Genomic DNA, 26,277 nt, shown 5'->3' with positions numbered 1-26,277 from the left:
AGGCAGAACGCAGAGGATTTTTAGGGCAATGAAATTAGTCTGTATAGTACTATAATAGTGGATACATGTCATTATACCTTTGTCCAAACCCATAAAACGTACATCCCCAAGAGTGAACCCTAAGGTAAACTGTGGACTTGAGGTGACAATGATGTGTCAATGCAGATTCCTCAGTTGTAACACATGTACCACTCTGGTGGACAATATTAGTAAGGGGGAGGCTGTGCACGTGCAGGGGCAGTGAGTACATGGGAAATCTCTGTGCTTTTCTCTTAATTTTGCTGTGAACTTAAAATTGCTCTAAAAAGTAAAGCCCAATTTTTAAAAAGTCCATTCTGTTCTTGATGGGTACTTTCTCAATTACTTATACAATATCCAACATATCCTATTTTCAAAAAAAAGTTAAACCACATGCAGAAGAAAGAAGTAATGATATTATCCAAAATGTAAAGTTAACTTCTATTTTCCTTACTAAACAGGGAAACAATTATGACATAGTATGAAACAATAATTGATAGTCCCAAACATGGTAAATATTGGTTCAGTGGATTGTAAGATAAACTTGTCTAATATACTACCTAATGAGATGAATTGTATCCCCCTAAAATTCCTATGTTGAAGTGCAACCCTCCAGAATCTCAGAATGTGACCTCATTTGGAAATAGGGTCATTGTAGATGTAACTAGTAAAGATGAGGTCATACTGGCATAGAGTGAACTCCTGATCCAGAATGACTGACGTCCTTATAAAAGGGACATTGGAACACAGATGTGTACACAGGGAGAATACCATATGAAGACTGGAGTTATGCTGCCACAAACAAAGGACCACCAGAAGCCAGCAGAGGGGTCTGGAACACATTCTCCTCTAGCACCTCCAGAGTGAACGTGGCCCTGCCGAACCCTTGATCTAGGATTTCTAGTCTCCAGAACTGTGAGACAATAAATTTCTATTTTGTTTAAGCCTTCCACTTCGTGGTATTTTATTTCAGCCCTAGTAAACTAATACATACCAGGTGGACTGCAGTCTCCTTGACTGCCCACTGCCTAACCTGGTGCCTGGCACTTAGTACGGTTTCAATAAATGTCTAATTAATTAAATAATATCATTTTCCTAGCAATATAGGAAATACAACGTCAGTTCCTTCTCTCACTGACTGTTAAATATTGGAGTTCCTCAGACAGCTGCCTTGGGTACTCATTTCCTGTGCTATATTGTCTCCCTAAAAAATTGTGTACAACTCTTTTGCATCATTGAGTATCATAGTACTCTATATAGTTACCCAGATTTTGGGGAGCAGCACTTCCTCTCCACCCCCATGTGGTCTTGTGTGTCAAAGAGGGTACTTAATTTGCACTCCACCAGCCCCTTGACTTCCTCTGCCTAGAAGAGGTGCAGTGACTTATGAGTGGTACATTTTGGAAGGATGGTCTGGGCCTGCTTGGTTCAACTCCTTTTTTCTTCCTTGAATGCTCTGCGTTGCTCTTCCAAGAATAGGTTCTGCGTGGGAAGCCTGCCCTGGTTCAGTGCTGCCTGTGGGGACATTCACCTGATTCTGGTTTCACCAAGGCCTTTGACACTCACCATGAACTCATCTCTAAGTTAGCCTTATGAATAGTAAATGTGGGAATGTTATGGGTCTGCATTTGCCTTACTCAATTTTTTTGTCATGTTTTATGCAGATAGAGAAGGTAGGTGCTACTTTTTACTTTGCTTTCCACCCAAATCACAATAGCCTGATAAAAAAGTTATTTTCCTCTCCCCCATGAAGGTCTTACAAATTGTAGGTATTAAAATCATGTTTGCTAATGTAATACTTGATTGATTAAATAAAAATAAAGGAATGAATGAATGAATAAACAAATGAGTTAGATGAACTGGGAAAACTTGGCTCAGTCATCTCTGACACATCAATAAATGTAATTATAGACATTTCCAAAGACTCTAGACATTTGTTTTAAAGAGATGTCTTACATTTCTCTTGGAAATATAATAGTACTATATAGTTGAGAAAAGAATTTATTTGTTCACTGCTATGCTTCTTGAATGAATTCTCTGTCAGCATATTCTATGTTTTCTTTTCACTCATTCTTTAATCCATTCCAACCTGGCTTCCTCACCCACCACTCCACTCTTAACTACTACCATAACTGGTAGCTAATGTCACCAGTGACCGCCATGTCGTTAATTTCAGTAGATTTGATGTCCTTGTCTTGCTGCACTGTTCAGAAGACTTGGCCACAGTGAAGTGTTTCCTCCTTGTTGCCCTTTGCTTGGCTTCAATGGCATGAGGATCAACTGGCTTTTCTATTCCTTCCCTGGCTCTTTCCTGGTCGTTCTCTGACTGACTGGTAAATGTTGGAGTTCCTCAGGCAGCGGCTCTGGGGAATCTCCTTTCCACTTGCTGCGCTGTCTCTCCAGGCAATTTCACTCATTCCCATGGCTTAAATTATAGTACAATCTAGCCATATGCTGTTGTCTTTCAAGTTGATTCTCCCCAGCCAAGAACTCTCTGCCATGACATCTCCATTGTGAGCTTGGCATGGACCTCTGTCCTCAGTGTACGCAAAACTATACCCACAGTCTCCCGCCTCCTCAGAGTCCTGCTCCTCCTCTCATGTTTCCCAGCTCAGTGAATAGCCTTGCCACCCACCAGGTTTACCATGACTTCTTTTTGCTTAGCTGTCCAGGTTTTTTTTGAAAATCCTCCCAAATCTACACTCTAAATATTTTTTCAGTCCACTTCTTTCCATGCCCATGCCAACGTCATCTCTTGTCTGGAGCACAAAAATAACTCTCCACTTGTCTATAAATATCTACTCTTGCCCCTCTCAAATCCCCAGAATACTTAAGGGAATGTCTGTGGGAAATGAAAATCTGATTGGGTCATCCTCTTGAGTAAGATGCATTGATTCCTTCTCATTGCTCTCAGGATACGGTCCCAAATCCTGGCAAGCCTTCCAAGGCCTTGTCTAACTCAGCCCTTGTGTATCTGGTTCTTTCTCTCTTACCTTCCTCTGAAAGAAGTCTCTTGCTCCTTTTTTCAAGTCTCAGATTCAATAGCACATTGGAAAAAAGGCTTTCCTTGACTCTATTTTAGTATAAGGCTAGGTGAATTTGTGTGCATATGATCTTATCTTTCCCTCTGGTGGCATTCATCCCGCTTAACATTGTCTAAAGACTACACATCTTGATGTATTTTGAATTCCATGAGAGCAAGGATCATGACTCTCTTGTTCCCTCTTTTGTCCTGGCACCAACTGAGAGCTTAATAAATATTAAGTGAATATTGAATAAATGAATATGTTCAGAAAACGACCTTGCATTTTAACTTTTCCAGTGCGTCACATTTGGAAATACCTGAGAACAGTGTGTTTCATGTATTGGTAAGGGCACGTTGTAATAAAGTATTAGGAGAATCTAAGGAGATCAATGGTACCCTCTTTTGCTTCTTTCCTCCGCAACTTACAAAGGGTAAATCTGTGCAAGGAACCAGCCAGGATTCTACATCAGTAAGGGCCCTATTATATTCATCGAGTCTTCTTTGTAAGGGCAAAACAATGAAAGCTTGTAAGGTGTTCTTGCGCTTCCTGATTCCTAAAGATACTTTAACATTGCTCCCTGAGATTGATGCATATGAGGAAAAATTCATGCGAGCAGTTGATTGAGACAAAGATGACATGCCACTTTAATTTACTCAGTTTAAATTACCTGTGTTAATTTTTAAAGTTATAAAAATAAGTCAATGAGTGTAAAGAGTGTAAAGAGAAGAAAGCTTCTCCCACTCCATTGAAATTTACTATCCTTAGGTAATCAAAGTTGACTTGTGCATCTTCCGTCCTGTTTTCATGCTCATGTAGTTATATGCAAAATTCTATGCATATATCTAGCTTGCTGTTTGCTTATTTGAAAAAATAGTATTAACAATATCTATTACTCTGCAACTTGGATTACTCTTGAATAGTAATCTTTAGCACCTTTTCAGGTCAATAGATACAGATCTAATTCATTGTTTCTATGCTATGTAGTTTTCCACCGTAATGATAACTACAGTTTATTTAATCATATTCTCATCGGTAGGCATTCAAATCATTTCCAGTGCTTTGCAAGTACTAACAATGCTGCAATAAATATCTAGCTATCCTTACACACCACCACCTTTATTTCTAGAGGATATATTCTCAAAGTGGGATTATTGAAAGTATATGTGTATTTGTATATGTATATTTTTAAATGTTAGTAGCTTTTGATTATATTCCCAAATGATTGTAGAATTTCATACTTCTAAGATGGCTGCCTTATCCTCACATTGACATTGCGTATCAATAGTGCTGTCTTTGCAGTTTCTAGGTTAAGCTGTGCCCACCTCACCTTCTGCCATGAGGAAGTTATAGTGACCCTCACTGAAGGCCAATTGGTTCTCTACTCGTAACTATTTTCCAAGTTTCCCACTGGAGCATACTTGGACTTCTGGATGACGTCCATGCCACAAAGAAATCTTGGGGGCAGTATTTGTCAAATGTTTTTTCACTCCACCGTTTCTCTGCTGTGACCTCCCAATTGAGATTTGGAGTCACTCGGTAGGAAACATTCCTCCCAAAGTTCTGAAAAACTAAAGTAGTTCCCCAAGCCTCCTCTGCTTTTGGCTCCATTGACTTTTCCTGTGGTTTCCCTCTTCTTACCCGCACCGTGCCACACCCCAGACCAAAACCTAAAAGATGCTGATGCTGAGTCCCTGAATGAACCAGGCTGTTTCTGAAATCTGTGCATTTCCCCTTTGAATTCCTGTCCCAGCCACTACCTTACTTTAGAGGAAATTCTTCTACATTATATCCTTCACCTTATTTACCCCAAGAATGTCTCTTTTTCTAGATGGTACCCACTCTACTCTTCCCTAACAAATAGGACTCACAGTCTGTCTTTAGTGGCAGAAAAGCTAAATGGGAAGATAAAAAAAAAAACCTGAATAGCTCAAAGAGAATATAAATCAGGGAATTTTTCAAAAATATCCCATTATACATTGTCTACACCTTGACCAAAATACTTGCCCAGTGATCTCATCCCATGAATACATAGCCATTAAAATGATTGTTACCCACTCTCTAATGTACCCCCGATGAGATCTTTAGAATGTCTTTATTTCCCTACCTTTTCTCCGCCCTTTAGAACCTGAGCTTTCTCAGTATAAGGTTTAAAACCCATGCTGGTAATAGGTTTTCCATATAAAATTTCACTTCTCTTTCAAGAATCTGTCTTTACTAAAATGTCCAGAAATGTGATCATCCTCTATTTACATTTAACCATATTATGCAGAATTTATTTCTTCTTAATTTTTCCTTTCTCTTTTTCTCTCCCTATTTTGAGATCTCTACTCTGATGCAATCATCCTAGTCTGGTTAGAATAATTCCTCAAATGTTGTCCTCAGGTAGGATCCATGGATAGTGTGCATTCAGAATTTTTCATGGTTAAAGGTGACTTTCTTTCGCCTGGACTGATGAATAATTTTTGGCAGAGTTAGGTTCTTGGGTTGCTGGACTTCTTTTCTCCAGTTACTACGGATGTTACCTAACTGTCTTTGCACTTAGAGCATCACAGATGAAAGGTCTGATGCTCTTCTGTTCCTCTTTTCTTTGTGAGTAATCATGTTCCTTCAGTGTAGAAGCTACTAAAGTTCTTTTTCACATTGGAGTTTGAAAATTTCATCTAGATGTGTTTAGGGGTGTATGTGCTTCATTCATCCAGCCCCAGAGTCAGTGAACCATTTCAATCTGGAGACTCAGCATTTCTTCATCTTAGGTAAATTTCCTCTACTTTTTGTTGTTATTTCTTCCCTGTGTGTTCCTTTTCCTCATTCTAGAACTCACACTATTACATGTTGGGACTCTTGGGTCTGTCCTCTAAGCCCATTGTCTTAAGGTATTTCTCTCTTCATTTTTGCTCTGTTGTATTAGTTTTCTATTGCTGATGTAACAAATTACCACAAGCTTAATGGCTTAAAACAATGCAAATTTACAGTCTTATAGTTCCGCAGGTTAGTAGCCTGACATGGATCTCTCTGAGTGTTGGCAGGACTGTGTTCCTTTCTAGAAACTCTGGGATAGAATCCATTCTCTTGCCTTGCCAGCTTCTGGAGGCCGTCTACATTTCTTGGCTTGTGGTAATCCCCTTCATCTATCTTCAAAGCCAGCAACTGTGCTTCTCTTTGGCCATTCTTTAGTAATCGCGGCTCCCTCTCCTTCTCTTCTGCCTTCCAATTATACTTTTAAGGACCTTTGTCATTAAAATGAGCTCACCTGAATAACTGAAGATAATCTCTTAATCTCGAGGTCCTTAATTTAATCGGATCTGCAAATCCTCTTTTGCCATGTAAGGTGACATTTACAGGTTCCGGCAGGTAGGACATGGACATCCTTAGGGAGCCATTATTCCACCTGCCACACCTGTGTTGTGAAATGGTCCTCCGATTCAGTAATGAGCAATAATTAGCCAAAGGATAGACAAGAAAGATGAGTGACAGGGGAACTCAAATGGTCCTAGCGATAATTTTCAGAGCTGTTTGCAATTATGCTTTCCATGTCAGCCTTCACGGAGCTTATTCCCTGGTGGGGCGCACCCCACGCTCAGTCAGAAGTTACTGTGGTGAGAGCGACTAACCACGTGCTCTTGTGCTCTTGTAGAATCCAGCGAACACGAAGACAAGGGTGCGGGAGCCTCAGGGGAGACGCCCTCCCAGCCTTACCCTGCACCAGTGTACAGTCAGCCGGAGGAGCTGAAGGAGCCCATGGATGATGCAAAACCAACTAAACCTGAAGAGAATGAGGAATCAGACCCATTGCCTGATAACTGGGAAATGGCCTATACAGAGAAGGGCGAAGTCTACTTCATCGAGTGAGTTTCCCACATTCTTCTAACTTTGCCCTAAAGATCATAGCGGTATGTAAATGATGTAACCAATGGAGATGTGGTCAAAATAAAATAGTGAATTTTATTGTTTCTGATATTAGCTGCCGTCTTTGTGAGAAAATAATGGGATAGGACACAGTTAAGGATCCTAGACTACAGCTATAAATCAAGGAATGAGTTAAACAATCTGACTTTGAATTTATTGCAATCATGACAAAAAAGGCATATCTCCAAGTGATGTTATTATTGAATTAGAAATAGTGTACATGTTCATGGAGAAATGCTTATTCTACTCTCCCAAGACCTCCCTATAGTCCAAATGAGATAATCCCATCTTTTAAGTCAGATTGCTGGACACATCCTCTATCAGTGCAGTGGTTCAATAGGATGCAGCTATTTAGAGCAAAATGCTTGCTGGTCATAAAGGAAAACATTTTAAGCATTTGCCCCTGAAGTAGTGTCAGTACAATCATTTGTCTTTGTATAGTTCATCTTAAATTCCATTCTGTTTGTTCCTTACCATTTTTATGACGTGCCAAGGAAACTGAAATGCTAATCCTGAACTTCCTGGTGATACTTACTCAATCTTTTCTTTTCTTTGGGACTTCTTTTTTCCAAACTGAATTTTTAATATATTTTATTAGCAATACTGTTTAGCTTTCCTTTTCTTGATATTCTAGGAGTAGAGCAACTTCTTTAGCGAGTTCCTTAGTTGAAGATCTTAGCACACAGCTAAATTGTTGATGTGCATAAGACAATCAAAGTGTTCATTAGGAAGAAAGAAACTAAAAATATTGTAAATGGACAACAAGCCTTATTGCCGCAAAGTTGTGTAAGACATAAAGAGAAAAATTAATAAAATCTGAGGTTGTCAGCATTGACGGTGGATAAAAATAGGTAAACTCTGATTATTCAAGAAAGATATTAAAACTGGATTCCCTTTCCCAACCTGGAGTGATTTCTGACTTAGATCTCCGTAGGCAGAACTCAGTTGTGAAATTAAAATGTTGCCACGTGCCAATATTTAATTCTCATGTGAAGGTGGAAACTTTGAAAGATGTTGCCAAGGAAATGTACAATGAAATAATTACTTGGTGCTCTGCTTGACTCCAACATGGATGAGAAATGCAGTGTTTTGCAGAAAGAGAATCACTACCAACCATTCACCTTTTGACAAATCTAATAAGTTTAGAAAAAGAATAAAAATCTCTTGCATTATTTCTTATGGCTATAATCAATGACCCAAAGACAGCTTTTATCAATTAATTGGAAAAGAGAAAGTCATGTAGAATTTTTTTAAATGCTCAAAAGTGTTTGTATCTAAAAATATGATTTTGTTATTGATAAGCACAGTATGGCACCATTGCAGACCAGAAGTCAAAAATATCAACCTGAGATGTGAGTTCACACGTTAATGTACAGAACAAGGAGACTGATGATAGACACAATTTTATTATGTAACAGAGTGGGTGTAAGGCTATGTGGAAACAATAAAAGTAAGCCAGTGTGACAAGTTGATTAAAGAACTATTTCCCAGGGCCGGCCCTGTTAGCCAAGTTCCACGTGCTCTGCTTCGCAATCTGGGTTCCCAAGTTCAGATCCTGGCTGCGGGCCTACTCCACTTGTCAGCCATGCTGTGGAGGCATCCCACACACAAAGTGGAGGAAGATTGGCATGGATGTTAGCTCAGGGCCAATCTTCCTCAGCAAAACAAACAAACAAACAAAACTTATTTCCCTACAATGTTTCCAATACTACAGTTATAAAAGCCTTCTTTCTTTGTGATTATAAAATAAACTTTCCTCTTTTAACTGCGTCAGGTTTTGGGATTGTGGAGAAAAAGGACTTTGGAAGACAGGAGTTGTGCTCCTAGTGTCTAGTAAACAATTGGGTGCTGTCAGGACTTGGGAGAATCCACCAGAATGATTCTATTAATACTCTAGCTGGTCAGTCAGTGTCGGCATCCAGAGAGTCATAAGATTTTGTCCCTGCTCTCAAACTTTTTGTCAAGTTGGGGAAGAGAGACAAATAGTTGCAAACAGTTAGCAAACAGTTTCTGAATTTTGTGCTGCCATTCGGAGAAGGACAGGCTCAGCACAGACTTAGGTAGTAAAAGGAGGGTGACTAACACAGACTTGAGAAGTTGGAAACATGTAGACAGAACATTCCAGGTACAGGAACTGTCACTGCAAGGACCTGGTCCCCTGGTGTGGCAGGGAGAGGGGGAAGACCCCTGACCCTACCGCAGAAGCTGGTGTTAGCTGTGACGTGACTGCTCACTTTTCGTTTTGCTAGATCACCTGTGCTTTGGAAAGACAAGCAGAGGCTTTTGTTTGTTCATATTCTATTATTGCAGGGAAGAACGGAGGGGGAGAGTATTAGGAGCAGAGAGATTGAGTCGGAAAATTAAGCCAAAAAGGACTTGATGGTTTCCTCTGTGACAGAAGGCCGAGGCTGAGGAAGCCTCATCCAGAGGCCGAGGAGAATGAAGTTAGGGCTGAAGTGAGACCGTGATGGGGAGGTGAGGAGTGCGGGGCAGGAGCGAATGGCCTGCTGACGGTGGGTTTCCACACCAGGGAGGCAGTCCCCGCCCCACCCTTCAGACAGGGCCACTTTGAGCTCCGTCTTTCCTTCCTTCAAAAAAGTTACCTTTGAATCTCAAGACTCAGTGTGGTGAGCTCAGGAAGCACAGGGCAGGGAACGATCAGAGTCTTGTTCTCCCCGTCCCTCATTTCCACGCTGTCACGACCTGCACTGGACGCTCCTTTCCCTCTGCACGTCCTTCGCTCTGCTTTGCTTCCCCTCAATCCTCGCCGGTGTTCTCCTGACAGCTTTCACTCTCTGCTCTGGATTGCCCCTTCCCTTCCTAGCTACGTTTGACAAAACCGACACTTCAACCCACTGTCGTTGATCTGTGCCTGACTTCGCCATTGATAATCACGATGAATTCTTGTGTGAATAAACTCTAGACCATAAAAGCCCTTTGGAAACAATCAGGTAGAGCAGGAGACAGTGACAGGAGAGGCAGCTTAGTGGGGCGATAAGGACTTTCTTAGGGACTAAGCTATGAGGTGTCCTGGAAATTCTGGCCAAGAAACTTCTGAAACAAATACTCTTTGTAAGATAGAAGTTTGCAGCCTGGAAGCAAAGTCATGGTAAAGAAAGAAGACCAAAAGGAAAAGTAGAGTAAGTTAGGAGGTAAAACAGACAGAAGGAAAGGCAGGAGAGAAGGAAAAGGAGAGAGATTTGTAGGGTAAGGAGCGCTGACATCAGGGAGAACTTCCCTCTGCTACGAAGACTGCAGGAGTCACTTAGAGTAATGGAAGTTTTTCCCTGGAAGTAAATCCCGCTCATTAAACTTTACTGAATTCTGTTTCTTGTGAAATGAAGATCATGATAAAACAGAAAATAAGTGAAAGAAAGGAGAAAGACCCTGTGGTTCTGTGTATACAATTTAAATATATATATATTTCTGAATAGAAGAGAGGAACTCTACCTATGCTGGAATTCTAAATTAAATATATATTTCTTAAAAAATAAAAATGTATATAAAAACATTGTGGGTTTTGCATTAAGGTAGCAAGTAATTTCTCTCTCTCTCTTTTTTTTTTTTTTTTGGTCTTCTATGCAACGTTTTAAAATAGTTATTGATTTACTCAGTATTGCAAAGTAGTTTATATGTCTCAGGACTTGACAAGCTCTGCGTTTAGAAGATGAGGGTTTTTTCATCGCTGTTCTCAGTACTGAACACGTGGGCCAGCTGTCTTTCCCACACTCTTCAGAATTGCTTTCTTTGATGAATGGAAAAAGCAGACCCCTTTTATCATTTACAATGGTATTTAATGGGAAAAGCTGTTTTTAAACAACAGATTTTTAAATTCTGAGTGAATGCATTCTTCTAAACATGCCCTAAAGCATTAATAATGTCTCATGTTTAGCAATTTTCAAAAGACTTTCAAATGCATAACTGTTTAAAAGCAGTAGTTTCCTTAACTCATGACACCATCTTCACTAATATTATCTTTTAAAAAGACAGTGTAATGGGGGCTGGCCCCGTGGCCGAGTGGTTAAGTTCGCGTGCTCCGCTGCAGGCAGCCCAGTGTTTCGTTGGTTCGAATCCTGGGCGCGGACATGGCACTGCTCATCAGACCACGCTGAGGCAGCGTCCTACATGCCACAACTAGAAGGACCCACAACGAAGAATACACAACTATGTACCGGGGGGCTTTGGGGAGAAAAAGGAAAAAATAAAATCTTTAAAAAAAAAAAAAAAAGACAGTGTATTAATTGCAAATTCAGATTAGTAATAATAATTGTCACATATTAAGCGCCTACTTTTTTCAGGCTGTGTTCGGCTTACTTAACAATAATAACTAATATATGAAGCATGTACACTGTGCTCGTTTAATTCTCACTCTAGGAAAACAAGCGTTATGGAAGTGAGTGACTTGCCCTTGGTTGTATAACCAAGAATTGACAAAGCCAGGATGCTTTGATTCCATTTAGCTAACACAAATTTATTGAGCACATACTATGTGCTAGGAACCATTTTAAATCCTGGGAATATAGTAGTCAACAAAATTCGTACTTTCATGCGACATGGTCTGGGTCTAGGGTCTTTGCCCTTAACCAATTTGCTGTGGTGCCTACTTTACATGTATTATATCACCACCACCCTAAAAAGCATTTGATGTACCCCCATTTTATCGATGAGATTCTGATGCACTCTTGGACAAATTAGCATTCCCGAGTTCTCATGGCTTAGTCACCCTGCAAAGCCATTGCCATTATCCCATACTATTTCCAATGTATAAACAAACATTGCCTGAATAGAAAAGAAAACTTTTCTACTACAAATAGTATTTGTTTTATAAATTTCTTGGCCAGAAATTCACTGTTCCAGAGGCTAAATGTTCCATAAAGAAGAGTTGCCACAGGGTTAATCTGGATTGACATGCTTTGGGAATCCCATTAAATCACTTCTTTGTTTGGGAATCGGTTTAGTTAGTGACATACAAGAGACTGCTATTGCTCTGGCAAAAAACAAAACGACAACAAGAAACTATTTGTTTACTACCATCTTCCTGAATGGCACTGCATGCTATGATCTTAAATAATAGATTTTTAAAATCAGGCTTTTGAAACTAAAAATCACATCTGTGGAAAAATGGCATGGCTGTACATGGTTTCCTAAATCTTTGTCGGGGCTGAATTTCCTTGTAAATTTTAAGCAAGACGCACAATCTGTTTCTTTTTATGTTGCTATTTATGTCCTTAAGCTTTAAGTAAATCACCAATTACCATTTCAAACAAATTTAAAACTTTGATTTATTAAATAGAAGACAAAATACTTTGGAAATTTATTGGAGAGAAAAGTAAGATCAGGTTTTTGGTATGAAGCAACATCAGCATAATGCCTTCTCATTTTAGGCTCATCATATCCTGACTAGTCACAAAATCTGGTCTACGCTTACTCTCTATAATTTGTATTACAGAAATGGTAGATATATTAAATATTTTTTCATAATTTTTTTCTCATGCCTGCACAAGATTCTGGTGCAACCCCTGACAGAAAATAAGTCTTTTTAGACAAAACAGTGTGCAGCACACACTCACAATATCCAAAACAATATTTATAACAAAACCTGTTTTAGAAATGCTTTCTAAACATATGAAAGATAATTTGATGGCAAATTCACATATTTGTAGGCTTAATAAAAATTTTAGGAAAATTATGTGGGAAACAATCACTATAGAGGTCATTGACAATAACTTTTCATGTGGGTTACCAATGTATACATAGAAAAAGTAGTAAAACTATGAAGAATGGAGTCTTGAATGAAAAAGGTACCATCGTTCATCATCACTTAGGTATATCCAGTCATTGCCTTTAATAGTTCTTCTTTTTGGATTGATAAGATAGAGGGAAGAGAAAGTCTTCTGGAAAATGATATAACCATCTTGGGGATTGTGTTGACTATAACATAATATGTGATCAATTTGTATACCTGTAAAAATGAGTATTGATTTTTAAAAATACATAAAATATAGTCAACAATCTCTATATTATTATTGTCCCTGAACCTACATGACTACTGCTATTGAAACTGTAACATCCGCATGCATGTTGAATTGCTCAATAGACGCAATTTACCTGGATCTTGTCTGCCATCCTCAAAAGATTATGTTTCATGCAGCCAAATATCATTGACTTCAATCTCTTATTATTCTTTTGATGTAGTATTTCCCAGGATGAAAATACAGTTTAACTACTAGTTGAAGATTTAGATTTGGAATTCGCTTTTTTGGAAGACTTTTTCAATTCAATGCATTTATCATTATTTTAAATATGTTACTATTTTTTTAGAGAAAATGGAGCAAAGGAAAGGGTAACATATTTCCTATTCCAATAATAACATTTCAGTTCATGAAATATCATCCAATATTTCATCCAATATCATCCAATCAGTCATGAAGACATTATTTTGATCTGTGTGGTAATATGAAGGTAGGAGAGAAGAGAGGAAAAAGAGACAGAAAGAAAAGAGGAAGGAAAGGAGGACAGGTCTTAAAATTAGGTTTGAACTGGGTCGCCCTTGCGGATCCACTTATCCACAGTCACGTGTTGCTTAAGGAGGGGGACACATTCTGAGAAATGCATTCGTAGGGGATTTTGCCATGTGCGAACATGGTAGACTGTGCTGGAGGGGAGCAAATCTGCCACCCCAAAATGTGTCTCTTTAATATGAAGATTATTTTAGGCTGATTATTTTTAAGAAACAAAAAACAAAGTTTTTCTCGTTATCTCCTTCTTAAGCCTAAAAGTTCAGATTTTAAAAAACCTGTCTCAGGAAGCAAGCTATCACCTTAGCTTAACATGAACTAGGTCGTAGACAGGAAGGAACCTAGAGAAGCCTGTGTGCTGGGCTCCCCTCTGTGTTCTTCTGTTTCTGTGGCCAAACAAACACTTGTTTTCCAAACGTTTACTCCTTTTCAGCTACCTGTGAACTGCCTTCTTCCCTTTCAAGTCCCTGCCTCTCCTTACCCCCAACACCTGCTTTTGTCTTTAGCTGAGGATGGTATTTAAGGTGAGAGCTTTGGCCATTTTAGTGAGTCACTCAGTTTTCCTGGGTTTCTCTCATGTATATATGTTATCAAATGTTTGTTTTTTTCCTCTTAATCTGTCTCATGTCAATTAATTCTTAGACCCGTCAGAAGGATCTAGAAGGGGAGAGGGAAATTTCTGCCTTCCCTACAGTACTCCTACAAACCTGGAAGCTACAGCCTACTGCACACCTAGGCTATATGGTATTAATCTTGTGGGACCATTGTCATGTATGTGGTTCATTGTTGACCAAAACATCATTATGTGGCACATGACTGCGTGCCTAAGAAACTGATAAAGGTTTTGTACCCTGACTGGGAAAACATACGGCAAATGAAAAAATAGAATAGAGGATAGACTATGGCATAATCTACATGAAAATTTTAAGCTTTGCTCCTAAGAAATACTCCATCCATTTGATAGCATTTTTATTAACATAATTCTTTAGTACAGCTTCTAAGACCTAATATTTATATGTAGATCCTATAAATTATTTATTCTGGAAAAATATTCAGATTTGAATGAAGAAAATTTGACTTGAAAGTGTTTTGAATAGAGAATTCAAGTTTACAAGGAGAAAATGTTTCCAGTGATGTTAACTGCCTCTCAGTCACCCTGTGCTCTCTTTCATCTCTAGGCACGTTGCAATTTAATGTAACACCTACTAAGTACAAGGCATTCAACACAACGGAACTTAAGTGGTGATTACTACCATCAAATAGGAGATAATGTTCTCAGTTTCTAAACCATTGGCAAAGGAGCTGAGAAAAACATCTTTGATTACCCTTGGAGGGAGTGAAATAAAGCGCCCTGGTATAAAAATCAGAGTGTTAGGTTTAGTATGCCTCTGGTTTCAGATCACAAAAAACTTTGGACCTGGAAATCAGACATATCTGGGTTCACGCTGGCTCTTCCCCTTTCACACACTAGCTGTGCATCCTTGGGCAAGATACCCAGCTTCTCTCCACCTCTGTTCCTCCATCTGTAAAATGGAGTTAAAAACACTAGGCACAAAGGCTCATTAGCATTTAATGAGGTGGTGCCTGTGAAACTTCTAGTGCAGTGCCTGACCAAGTGGACCAGCAGGGAATGTTACAAGATGGTGAGAATGACTTTGCAGTGGTGTGCCACAATGTCGGGCAGCTTTTTCTGTTGAGGTGAAAAATTTCCTCTGTGAGAAGAAAGTTTCCTCAGAAGGTAAGATGTTGTCATTTAACCTTCTGCTTTTGTCACTTTGGCAAAGGTTACACTTAAAAGATAGGCAGAAATTTCTGATTCCTTTTAAGTCAGCCTATCACGTGTCTTCATGTCTTCAAGATCATTGTCTTCAAGATCGTTCCGATATGAATTTAAACTAGAATTGCAGAGTGGAGTGAAATTTCACTTCTGGTTTGTTCCAGTCTCCAGACAGACTCAGTACATAATTGAACATCAGAGAATAGTTTTGGATAAACCATTTTTTAAGGTTTTCAACTGGATTTTTTTAATATGACATTGATTGAACTTGAATAGCGACTGACTCCACTTGATCTCTCATTTTTCATGATCATCCCGTTAACTTTATCCGTAGAAAATATAGAGTAGTATATTACTATGATTCGAAGTTCCTACCTAGAAAATATTTGTTCCATTCTCTGGTTCCACACAACTTGGATCAATGTGGAAAACAGATGTCCTGCATCTGAATCTACTCTAGCAATGAAAGTGAAAGGAAATCACATCCTCACATTTGAGAAAACATAGGATGCAAATTGTGAAAAATCCCACAATGGTCCCATTTTGTACACAGTTTCCTGCCCAATGTTTAATCCTATCTTCAAATGGAATTGTCGAGGTTTAAAAATATGTAATTTAAGGGAAGTGGAAAAGCTATTTGGTCTGTTGTCTCCCAAAGTCATTAAAAATATCCCCTTTGTAAGGCATCTTGAAGAAGCGTGCAGATTACAAGGCTGGTAAGAGCCACTATTGAAAACTGCTGTGCTGTATCTTCATGTGATGTTTAAGACAATTACTGGAGGTAACTACTACCCACGTTTCTTTCAGAATCATTTCAGAAGATCAGCTAAAAATGCTGTTAACTGTAAGAGACTCAGTCTGTCAAAATGTATTAAAGTGACATACTGTTAATGCTAGTTCAACCCCCAAAAAATCATACTGTAATGAAATGCTTTATATAAACTCAGGAAGGCTAGGAAATTCACAGTTCTCTACTAAATTAGCTAGTATTTGAGACCCATGTTGGTGTGACATAGAAGTGGTAATTAGACTGCCTGCAGTGGCTTGCTAATGGGCATAGATGTCTTTGCTTTCATGAGTATGTGTTAGAGACCTAGAAATGACTTTTCTCCAAAATGGGGGAAGGATTTGGAAGAAGCCAGGTGTGGGTAAACATAAGGGAAATTTATTTTTCTTGCCTACCTCCCAACATTTCTCCCTAGCACATAAAAACACAGACCTCAATGCACCCTCATACACACAAACACACTTTGAACTGAGCCATGTCTATAAAGAGCATCTTTAAAATAACTCTCTTTTTTTTCCAAAATAGGAGCAGCAGACAATGAACTCAGTGCCTTACATTCAGGATAGTCATAACCCCCATTCCATCCATGGCATCAAAGATTTAGTTGAGAGGAAAAGACTAGATGGTATTGACATGACTACAAATGAGGACCAAAATGAGATGGAAGTGTCTGCACTACTTTCCATCCTTCTGAAACTTGCTAATGAAACACCATCAGACTTTGCAAAGGTCAAACTGAGGGAAAATAAAAGCTAGCATACACTTCTGATGTTTTCTAATTTGACCAAATTCACAGACTGTATCTCATCATATTATCAGAGCCCCACTCAGAGAGATCAAGCATTGAGGAGTTCCTAAATGTGAAGAAAGTGGTGGAGAGTATTCTCTTTCCCCACATGAGTCAGAAATAAAAGGGAATCTTCTTCAAGAGCAGAAACTTCACGAGCCAAGGATCCTAATGTCTCAGTTCTCAGTTCAGGAATGGCTCTGCACATAGGCAGATGGGACCACGTTATTTGAAAGAAAATATTATTTGAAGAACGCTTTGACACCTTCTAGTCTTTTCCCTACTGCCCATGTTGACTCCATCCTTCCTTCTCCTTGCCTTGAAATTTCCTCCATTAAGTAGGCTTGGTCTCTAGGAGTTTGCTATTAAATATGCTGCCTGGGAGAATTTTCTGACCTTTGCTTTAAATGCAGATTAATTCATCAGATTATTTAGCTAACACTTGTGTCTCTGACACAATAAAATACGGTTAAATTTCACTAAAGAAAGAGAAAATACATGTGAAATTGCTATCATCATTATCATTTTGACTTCCTTACAATTGTGTTCAAATATCCCTATTATCTGGCTTTAATTTCTATTTCCAGCCTGTTTTCTTACTTTTCCATTTCAGGTTCCATTCGTTGACCTTCTGACTCTTCCCTACATAAACCTCACACTTTTCCACACTTATGACTTTGCTCGTTCTTTTTTTCGAAGCCCCCACAAATGCCACATACTTGATCATTTGTCCATTGGTAGATAAGGTCACTTGACACAGCTATTCACAGTAAAGATTTTAGCTCCAATGTGCATTTGTGAGCCATTGAGTGGTTCTTAAATTAAAGTGTGCGTAAGAATCACACGGAGTGTTTGCCAACAATGGAGATTTTGTGGCCCCGCCTCCAGGATTCTCATTTGGTAGTTCTGTGAGGACTGAGAACAGGCATTGTAATAAGTCCACCTGGTGGTTCCCGTGCGGGTGTCCAGGACCGTTTTCTGAAACACTGAGCTAACATCTTTCCTTTACTTTTTAAATTTCTGGCAAAAGGCTCCCCAGAAAACATTTTTTCAAAACAAAAAATGTCATTAAAAATTATCATTAATTCCCAAAAATTCTATTGCAGAAACATTAGAATACAGACATTTTTCTCCCCTACCTTTCTAGCTGGATTGAAAGTATTTAGACGGGAGATAGCTAAATGTGGGTTAATGAAATTGCTATTAATCACTTTTTTGAGAAAAATGTAGGAATCCCAAGAACATGCTATAATTTGCATCACTGTTGTACCGCCTCTGCCAGCTCTGTGGAGTAACAAAGCAGCTATTTATGAAAAGGGCAGGTTTAAAATGAAAATAATTCTTTTGCAAAACTCAGGAAACAGTATGAGAGCCTGCGAACTGTGCTCTTCCAACTGGAGAATCCCGTATTTGTAATAAATTCCTTTCGCTCTGGATGAGTTCTGCATTTTCAATGAGGTTAACTTGGCAACATTCTAGTTGATTTTAATAAAAATAGCTGCTTTGAGGACAAGGAGCTGAGGTTGCCAAATTTACAGCTGCCTCGCACAATTGCTCTTACACCTCCTTCAGGGCTACTGAGAACCAGTAAGCAAATTAAGTGTATCGATTGCAATTTTCTCGGACTAACCCCCCCTATTTTTTCTTAAGGAATAAACTTGATTCCTTTAGTATGTGTCTGTTCAGAGTGATCTCTTTTCTTTTCAGCCATAACACAAAGACAACATCATGGCTGGATCCACGACTTGCGAAAAAGGCTAAACCTCCGGAAGAATGCAAAGAAAATGGTAGGTTATTAAGTTTTTATGGTGTTTCCGCGCTTGCACTTGGAGAACGTTTGTGTTTCTTAAGAGAGGGTCTCACCTAAAGAAGCAATGATCTGGCTGAAACTGTTTTAAAGATGTAATATGTAACGTTCAGATGGGAGAGAGAATTAACTCGGCATTTCAGTGGGGCCATGTGGTTTTCCTTTTTCTCTCTGAGGAGCTGTGTGGACCTCCCTTCTCTGTCATCGCTGTTGGTTCTGTTTGACTCCTGGCCTGACTTTCCACCACCTACTCAGGACTTTTTGTCTGCAATATGTCTTTCTGAGGACTGATCTTTTCATTGGAGTCAAACATGCTTTATAGAGAAACAGCTTTTGGAACTATAGATAATATTTGAATTTTGTATTTAGAGGCATAGCATTCTGCTAGTTATTAAGGAACCAGTGATAGAAAGATCTATACATAGAGCGAGTTTCCTTTAATCAAAAATTGAAGCAAAATGATTAATTGCTTGCATCTCCTAGGTTATTCTTAGGATTTTCCAGTTCCAAATGTGATAATATTAACTGGCTTAGAAATCGACTGTTTTTGTGTATGTGAAGAGTTTTTTAAACAATTTTGAGGATTAGATGAATGTAAACCTTGTTTTTAAATTTGTAAATTATATAGTTGAAGTCTGTTACTGATGATACATGTAATTTCTTAAAATATTGAGTTTAGTGTTAAAAGAGCGCTTATAATTTAGCTAAAATAATAAGCAGCGTACTCTCGTGATGATTTGTTATTTGACCACCACCCTTCATCTAATCAAATTGTTCGCGCCCTGTTCGGAGGCGTCTATGCCTGAGGAGCTCTTAAAGGTGAAGAAAGCGATGAGGAGTATTTGAACTTTTTACAAAGTTTTTGCAACGTCAACTTTTGAGAATGTCTAATTCTAGAAGTCCTTTCGTTTGAACAATAATTCTGGCTTTCTCAGATAATATCTAGATAACATTGTTCATTCCAAAGTTATAGGAACTGTTCACAAGCTAGTTATAGTACTGAATTAAATTAAAAATTAGAATATACAATTTATACATACACATCTAAATACAGAAATATCGTTTTTAGTCACTACACAATTTATTCGTACACATCTGAATGCAGAAATATCCAGTTTTTAGTCATTATCTACATTGAATTTTATATTCATAGCTGTATCTGTGTGCCTTCTTTATAGTAGTGATTGAATTCCATAAAATTATTATGTGACCTGGACTTCTGAGGACAATTAGGTTACATTTCATTGACACCAGCAAGACGTGTATTGCAAACTATGATAGGTTCTAAATTAAAATGACCTGGTCTCTTATATCTGGGACTTACAATTTACTTTTACCACAGATATAAAACCTTAGTATATCCTAATTAAAATAAATTTAACAATTTTGCAGTTCTGTGACATACCGAACTTCGCAGCTGTCTTGTTCGTTTGAGTTGTTCTTTTCGTTATAAAAAGCTATTAAAGTCAAATTTCAAAATCCTGGGAGAGATGTTGGCATAATATATTGCATAATTATAATATTTCAGTGTTATCAGTTTTTCCCACATCTGCACTTATCTGTCTTCTTAGGATGGTAGATGCCTAAAATGATGCCAGAGTCTGTGAGACACGTGTCATTGAAAAATGAGTCCCAGAATGCCATCTTAAGGCTGAGATTTATAACTGGTCAATTACTATTTGTTTTCATTTTCTACAAAATAAACAATTCATAAATCTTATTCCATATATTATTGGAATGTTTTACAATGGAAACTAACGTCTAGTTAGCTAGAATGCTATTATTCTGGACACATTTGAGCTTTTCTTGCCAAGAAAAGTGCTTTTAGGTAATACTGTTACTTCTCTTTTATTTTTCTTTTCTGTGAATAACATAGATTAAAATTGCTTGTTTAAAATGTTGGATGTTCATGGATTGCTGTTGAGCTTGGTAATTGAGTCAGGCTTCTTTGTATGTATCACAGTTCAGCTGAGACCAAGCAAAGTTAGTAATTTTCTGAATGCTGGAATGTGTGTAAAATGTTGTGGAGGCTCAAGACGGTAATATCTTTCTCCAGCAACGATTTATCCTTCTTCAGCCAGGGAGATAAGAGTGACGGATGATCACCTTAAACCAAACGAGTTGAGCCAACATGAGGTTGGGTTGAGTTCTGGCAGGACCCAGTCTGTCTCTGGTTTGCTCCTGTTCTTACGGAGTTCCCCCCCCCCCCAACCCCCCAAGGTTTTCAACCAACAGCCTCCTGCAGGTCGGCAACCATTTCCTATAAAGGGTCAGGGAGGGAATATTTCAGGCCTTGTAGGTCCTCCCGTCTCTTTGCAACTACTCATTGTGCAAAAGCAGACAAAGGCAATCATAAATAAAGGGCATGGGTGTCCAATAATGCTTTGTTTATGGACACAGAATTTGAGTTTCATATACTTTCACGTAACAAACTATTGTTCTTTTGATTTTTTTTTTTGTCAACCATTTAAAATTGTATAAACTGTTCTTAGCTCATGAGCCACATGAAAAGTAAGGACAGGCTGGATTTGGGTCTCAGGATGAACCCAGGCCTAGTGTGTTCATGTGGGGCCTTCCCCCTGGCAGGTCTTGCATGCCAATCTTTTAAAGATATTTTTCCTCTTAGTATTGCAAGACTTCCAAAAATCTGCGGTGCTTTTCAGGGGTTTTAGCATGGGTTTTTGACTCTAGATGTTGCAGCTTCAGAATTTGATAAATGTCCTCATGGTATAATTGGCGGTTGTGTTTGAGATCTCTCAAGTCTATATTTTGTCACTCCATTCCCTCAAGATGCCTCGACTCTTTGCTGGTTTCTAACATCCACCTGTGGCCTTCTGCCCAGGCCAAGTCTGGATTCTTCCACAGCCCAGAATCAACAAAACCAGGTGCAAAGTCTGCCCTCCCCTCTCCAGAGTTCCCTCCTCTTCAGAACCTTAGACAGTCTAGACGTGTCGTTTCAGCCATTCTCTGATCCCTTCTAATTGTTCAGCTTTTCCATTTTGTCTAGTTTTTCTATGTATTCTCAGGGGTTATAAGCTGCTCACTCCTAGAAGCAGAAGTCCTACCTAGAAATGGAAATTTTAGTGCAGTAATTTTTAAATTGTACGTTTTAGACCTTACTCGGTTGCATACCATAAATTCTTTATTATTATCATAAGTTATGTTTTAATCTCTAAAGGTTGAATTCCATGACGTTGTGTATGTATGCATACTCCTGTGAATGCACATATGTACATGTGTATATGGATGTAGATATGGATCTGTAAACGTGTGCATCTTCAGATCTGTTTACAGAGGTGCATGAAAATTCTTTGGACAACTATAATAAGAGAAAGCCAAGTGAAAGCGAGACGGAAGGAGGTATTATTCCGGGGCTGGAGAAAAACTAGCAAGTGTTTGTTTGTTGGTATCAAGGGGGAAGATGTCTCAGTATAAATACATATTAGACAACCACTTATTCTGTTGACACTAAAGCAATCATTTTGCTTTTTTATTTGGAAGATAATACTGCCACTAAGCATAAAAACAGGGGGGGCAGCCCTGTGGCATAGTGGTTAAGTTCACGTGCTCTGCTTTGGTGGCCTGGGATTTGCACGCTCAGATCCCAGGCACGGACCTACACACCACTCATCAAGCCAGCTGTGGTGGCATCCAGCATGCAAAATGGAGGAAGATTGGTGCAGATGTTAGCTCAGGGCAAATCTTCCTTAAGCAAAATAAAATTTAAAAAAAATTGAAACCAAAAAACATACTTCCTTTTCTCATACTGTGGGTGAAATACTGAAGCCGTTGTGCTCTGTGCGTTTGTCACAGCTCTGTGCATTTCTGGAGTTTTAGCACCAGTCTACATAGCAGAAAAATGTCTCCACCTACTACTGGATTCTAATATTAGTATTTAGGGGAGGGCTGCTGAGCAAGCCAATGTAGTCTTTTACAAAATGCCACAGAAATAGCAGTTAACTATTCAACAATGCAGATGCAGGGTTGTTTGAACTCTGAATAAACCACCCCGATATTTTGTCCCCAGCCCTCAGAATCAGTCCATGGGCTTTCTGCTGACACATTTCCAGTTGCAAACAGCGCAATGCTGACTCATCCCAATAGATCACTGAGCCAGGGTTAATATCAAAAGTGATGCAAGCCTGGTAGGAATATTCTTTTCTTAAAATTGAAATGTGACTAAACTCAGTAGGACTACACTATCACCTCCAGGAGAGGAAATTGTGTGGGATTTTGAGTCACAGAAAGCTCTACTCCAAACACCAATCTTTGGGCTTTTGGACAAGGTTCTTAATTTCCAGGATCTTAGGTGTTCCTACCTGTAAAATAGGTCTGATACATATTTCACACAGATTTAGTGTCACATGCAAGGACAGTCGTCTGTGGCATCAGAGGCCCTCAAGAATGGCGTCTTTCCTTTCCTCCAGTTGTACTCCGAGCCAACAGATTTGCCTCATAGATGACGAGAGAGAAGAAAATCAGAATAGCTGCCCCACATTAAGAGCTTTGAATTACTCTAGGATGTCCTGGAGAGATGGAAGAGAACAAACCCACGTAGGCTAAAATTATCCGGCTAGCTAATTCCAGCCTAATATTAACAGATTGGAGGTTTCCCCCCTCCGTTCTGTTTTACTGGCTCTAAATTCTCACAAAATTATCATTACAGCTGTACGAACTGGATGGCTTCATTTCTGTATTCTGTATCTATGAATTATAAGTGAGCGTTCTCACGTCACCACAGAAAAAAATCACATAATCTCAACCCATTTACCTACATGAAAACTGCATTTCAACTGACATTAATGAAAGCTTTGAACTATTCCTTACTCTATTTTTTTAAAAAAATTGTCCAAATGCTCATGAATGAAGGTAGCATCAGCTATGTCTTGTAACATTTATTAAATGGATTTTTTTTTTTCAGGAGAAAGAGGTTGCCTTTCTAAAGTAATAGAAAATACTAATTAGTTTCAGCTTGTTTCTTAAGTGAGTGTTATAGAATAGACACACAGATTTAGAAGTGCATACTTTTATTTTCATAGTTCAAATTCTGTTTCTAGACTGCATAATTTATTTGCCCCTTAACTAGGGACTTCGACCTGCTTTCTCATTAAATTTGTATTGTTAACTAGTGATACTAATTTCTCAAGATTAGATATGACAGATTAATTTTACCTTTGAATATTTGTTTTTCTAATCTGACAAACCTGCAAAGACTGTGTTTGCAAAACACCTTGAAATTTTTCCACTAGGAGGAATTCATAAAAACAGACTCTAAAAATATTAACTATTCAAGTACTAAAACTTTGAAAAGTCTTTTATACGCAAATATTGAGCTCTCATCTTTAAATATTATGAGCAAAATAATTTGAATGTTATTTTGTTTGTATACTGATATTTTGGTATTTTGTAAAAGAAAAAGAAATTTCTAATATTTTAGTAGATGCAGCTAGTTATTTTTTTGCTAACCGATAATTATTCATGTTAGTCATGATTTTCTATAGCAGCACACTGACATATGTTTTATCCAGTAATATACCACCCTTTCCAGTATTTTTGGCTCAGGAGTACTAAGAAATACTAACATTTTAGAATACGGATCTTTTGTGGGGGAAATAATAAAATTAATCCAAAATGGATCATATAGGATGGCTATTCCACTGTTTTGCACAAGTACCAGCTTCTGCGTTGTTAATAGCTGGCGTCTGTTCTAATTGGTCCCACTCTATTCTAATTGGCTGGTGATCAGACCATAAAAGTTAAATATTTTGCATATTATTCCTGTCTTTATTTATGTATTTCCCCCCTCTACTTGTAATTTTTACTGTAGCTATAAATTAGTGCCTATGTAAAGATTATGAAATTTGTTCTCCTTTCGCTCTTGATCACTTAAGTTACTTTTATGCTTAGGAATGAGTTACATCTTGTCCTTAATGCATGCTACTCCTCCTTAATGCATGCTACTCCTCCTTAATGCATGCTACTCCTCCTTAATGCATGCTTCTCCTCCTTAATGCATGCTACTCCTCCTTAATGCATGCTTCTCCTCCTTAATGCATGCTACTCCTCCTTAATGCATGCTTCTCCTCCTTAATGCATGCTTCTCCTCCTTAATGCATGCTACTCCTCCTTAATGCATGCTACTCCTCCTTAATGCATGCTTCTCCTCCTTAATGCATGCTACTCCTCCTTAATGCATGCTTCTCCTCCTTAATGCATGCTACTCCTCCTTAATGCATGCTACTCCTCCTTAATGCATGCTACTCCTCCTTAATGCATGCTTCTCCTCCTTAATGCATGCTACTCCTCCTTAATGCATGCTACTCCTCCTTAATGCATGCTTACTACTTAATACATAGTAAGCACATAAATACATAGTAATACATACTTACCACTCCTCAATGCATACAAGTTTAAAGATAATATTGACATCTCAAATCTGTTCTGCACAGTAGCAAAATAATTTCAAAACTTTTCAAAATGGCTTTTCAAAACATTTTATTTTGAAATAATTACAAGTTCACAGAAAATTACAAAAGAGTATACAGGGAAGTCCCAAACATCCCTCAGGAAGCCTCCACCAGTGTTGACCTCTTACATAAATGTAATACTATATCAAAATCAGGAAATTGACATTGGGACAATCCACAGATCTTATTCAGATTTCACCAGTTATACCAGTACTCGTGTGTGTGTGGGGGGGTATTTCCATGCAATTATATTACATGCAGAGTTACATGTGACTATGACCACAATCAAGATTCAGAACTCTTCCATCACCACAAGACTCCTTCGTGCTACCCCTTCATAGCCACATCCATCCTCTCCAGCTCCACAATGTCTAATCCTTAACGACCACTAATCTGTTCTCTACTTCAATTAGTTTATTTCACAAATGTGAATCGTACAGCGTGTAAACTTTGAGACTGGCTTGTCCCCCTCAATTTAATTATGTGGAAATCCATTCAAGTGTGTGTATCAATAGTTTGATGCTTTTTATGTATCAATGTTTCTGTAAGCATTTACGCTGTGAAGAGCATCTGGGTTGTTTGCAGTTTTTTGCTAAAACAAATAAAGCTGCTACAAACATTTGCATACCGGTTTTTGCGTGAACATAGGTCTCTTATCTGGAATAAAGGCCCAAGAATGCAATTGCTAGGTTGTATAGAAAGTGAATTTTTAGTTTTAGAATAAACGGCCAAACTATTTTCCAGAACGGCTGTACCCTCTTACCTTCCTATCAGCAATGAACAAGTGGTCCATTTTCTCTGCATCCTTCGCAGCACTTAGTGTTATAACTGTTTTTTATTTTAGCCATTCTGATAGGTACGTAATGATGTTGTATGTGGGTTTAATTTGGGTTTCCCTAACAGCTAATGATGTTGAACTTCTTTTCTTGTAATTATTTGCCATCTGAACATCCTGTTCAGTGGCATGGCTGATCATGTCTTTTGCCCAATTTTTAATTAGATTGATTGTTTTTTAAATCCAGTTTTGAGAGTTCTTTACATATTCTAGCTAAAAACCCCTTTATTAGATATGTTGTTTACAAACATTATCTCCCAGTCTGTAACTGTCTTTTCATCCTCTTAACAAGGTTTTTTGCAGGGAAAATGTGTTTATTTTGCTAAACTTCAATTTACCAATGTTTTCT

At 38.4% G+C, this 26,277-nt stretch overlaps 1 protein-coding gene across 6 annotated transcripts in view; it reads left to right on the top strand.

Moving 5' to 3' along the window:
* The window catches only part of MAGI2 (membrane associated guanylate kinase, WW and PDZ domain containing 2), a 1,256,398-nt gene that overhangs the window by 801,503 nt on the left and 428,618 nt on the right, over positions 1-26,277 (top strand). For all 6 annotated transcript variants that reach the window (XM_070506114.1, XM_070506099.1, XM_044769320.2 and 3 more), the window contains exons 5-6: positions 6,679-6,889; positions 18,527-18,606. In XM_070506114.1, coding sequence (XP_070362215.1) covers positions 6,679-6,889; positions 18,527-18,606 — 291 coding nt within the window. The remainder of the gene's footprint in view (positions 1-6,678; positions 6,890-18,526; positions 18,607-26,277) is intronic.

The sequence above is a fragment of the Equus asinus genome, chromosome 1 (genome assembly GCF_041296235.1).
Source record: "Equus asinus isolate D_3611 breed Donkey chromosome 1, EquAss-T2T_v2, whole genome shotgun sequence".
Classification (NCBI taxonomy): Eukaryota; Metazoa; Chordata; class Mammalia; order Perissodactyla; family Equidae; genus Equus; species Equus asinus.
The sequence above is the reverse complement of the archived record's forward strand: the minus strand, read 5'-3'. Positions and strand labels throughout refer to the sequence as shown.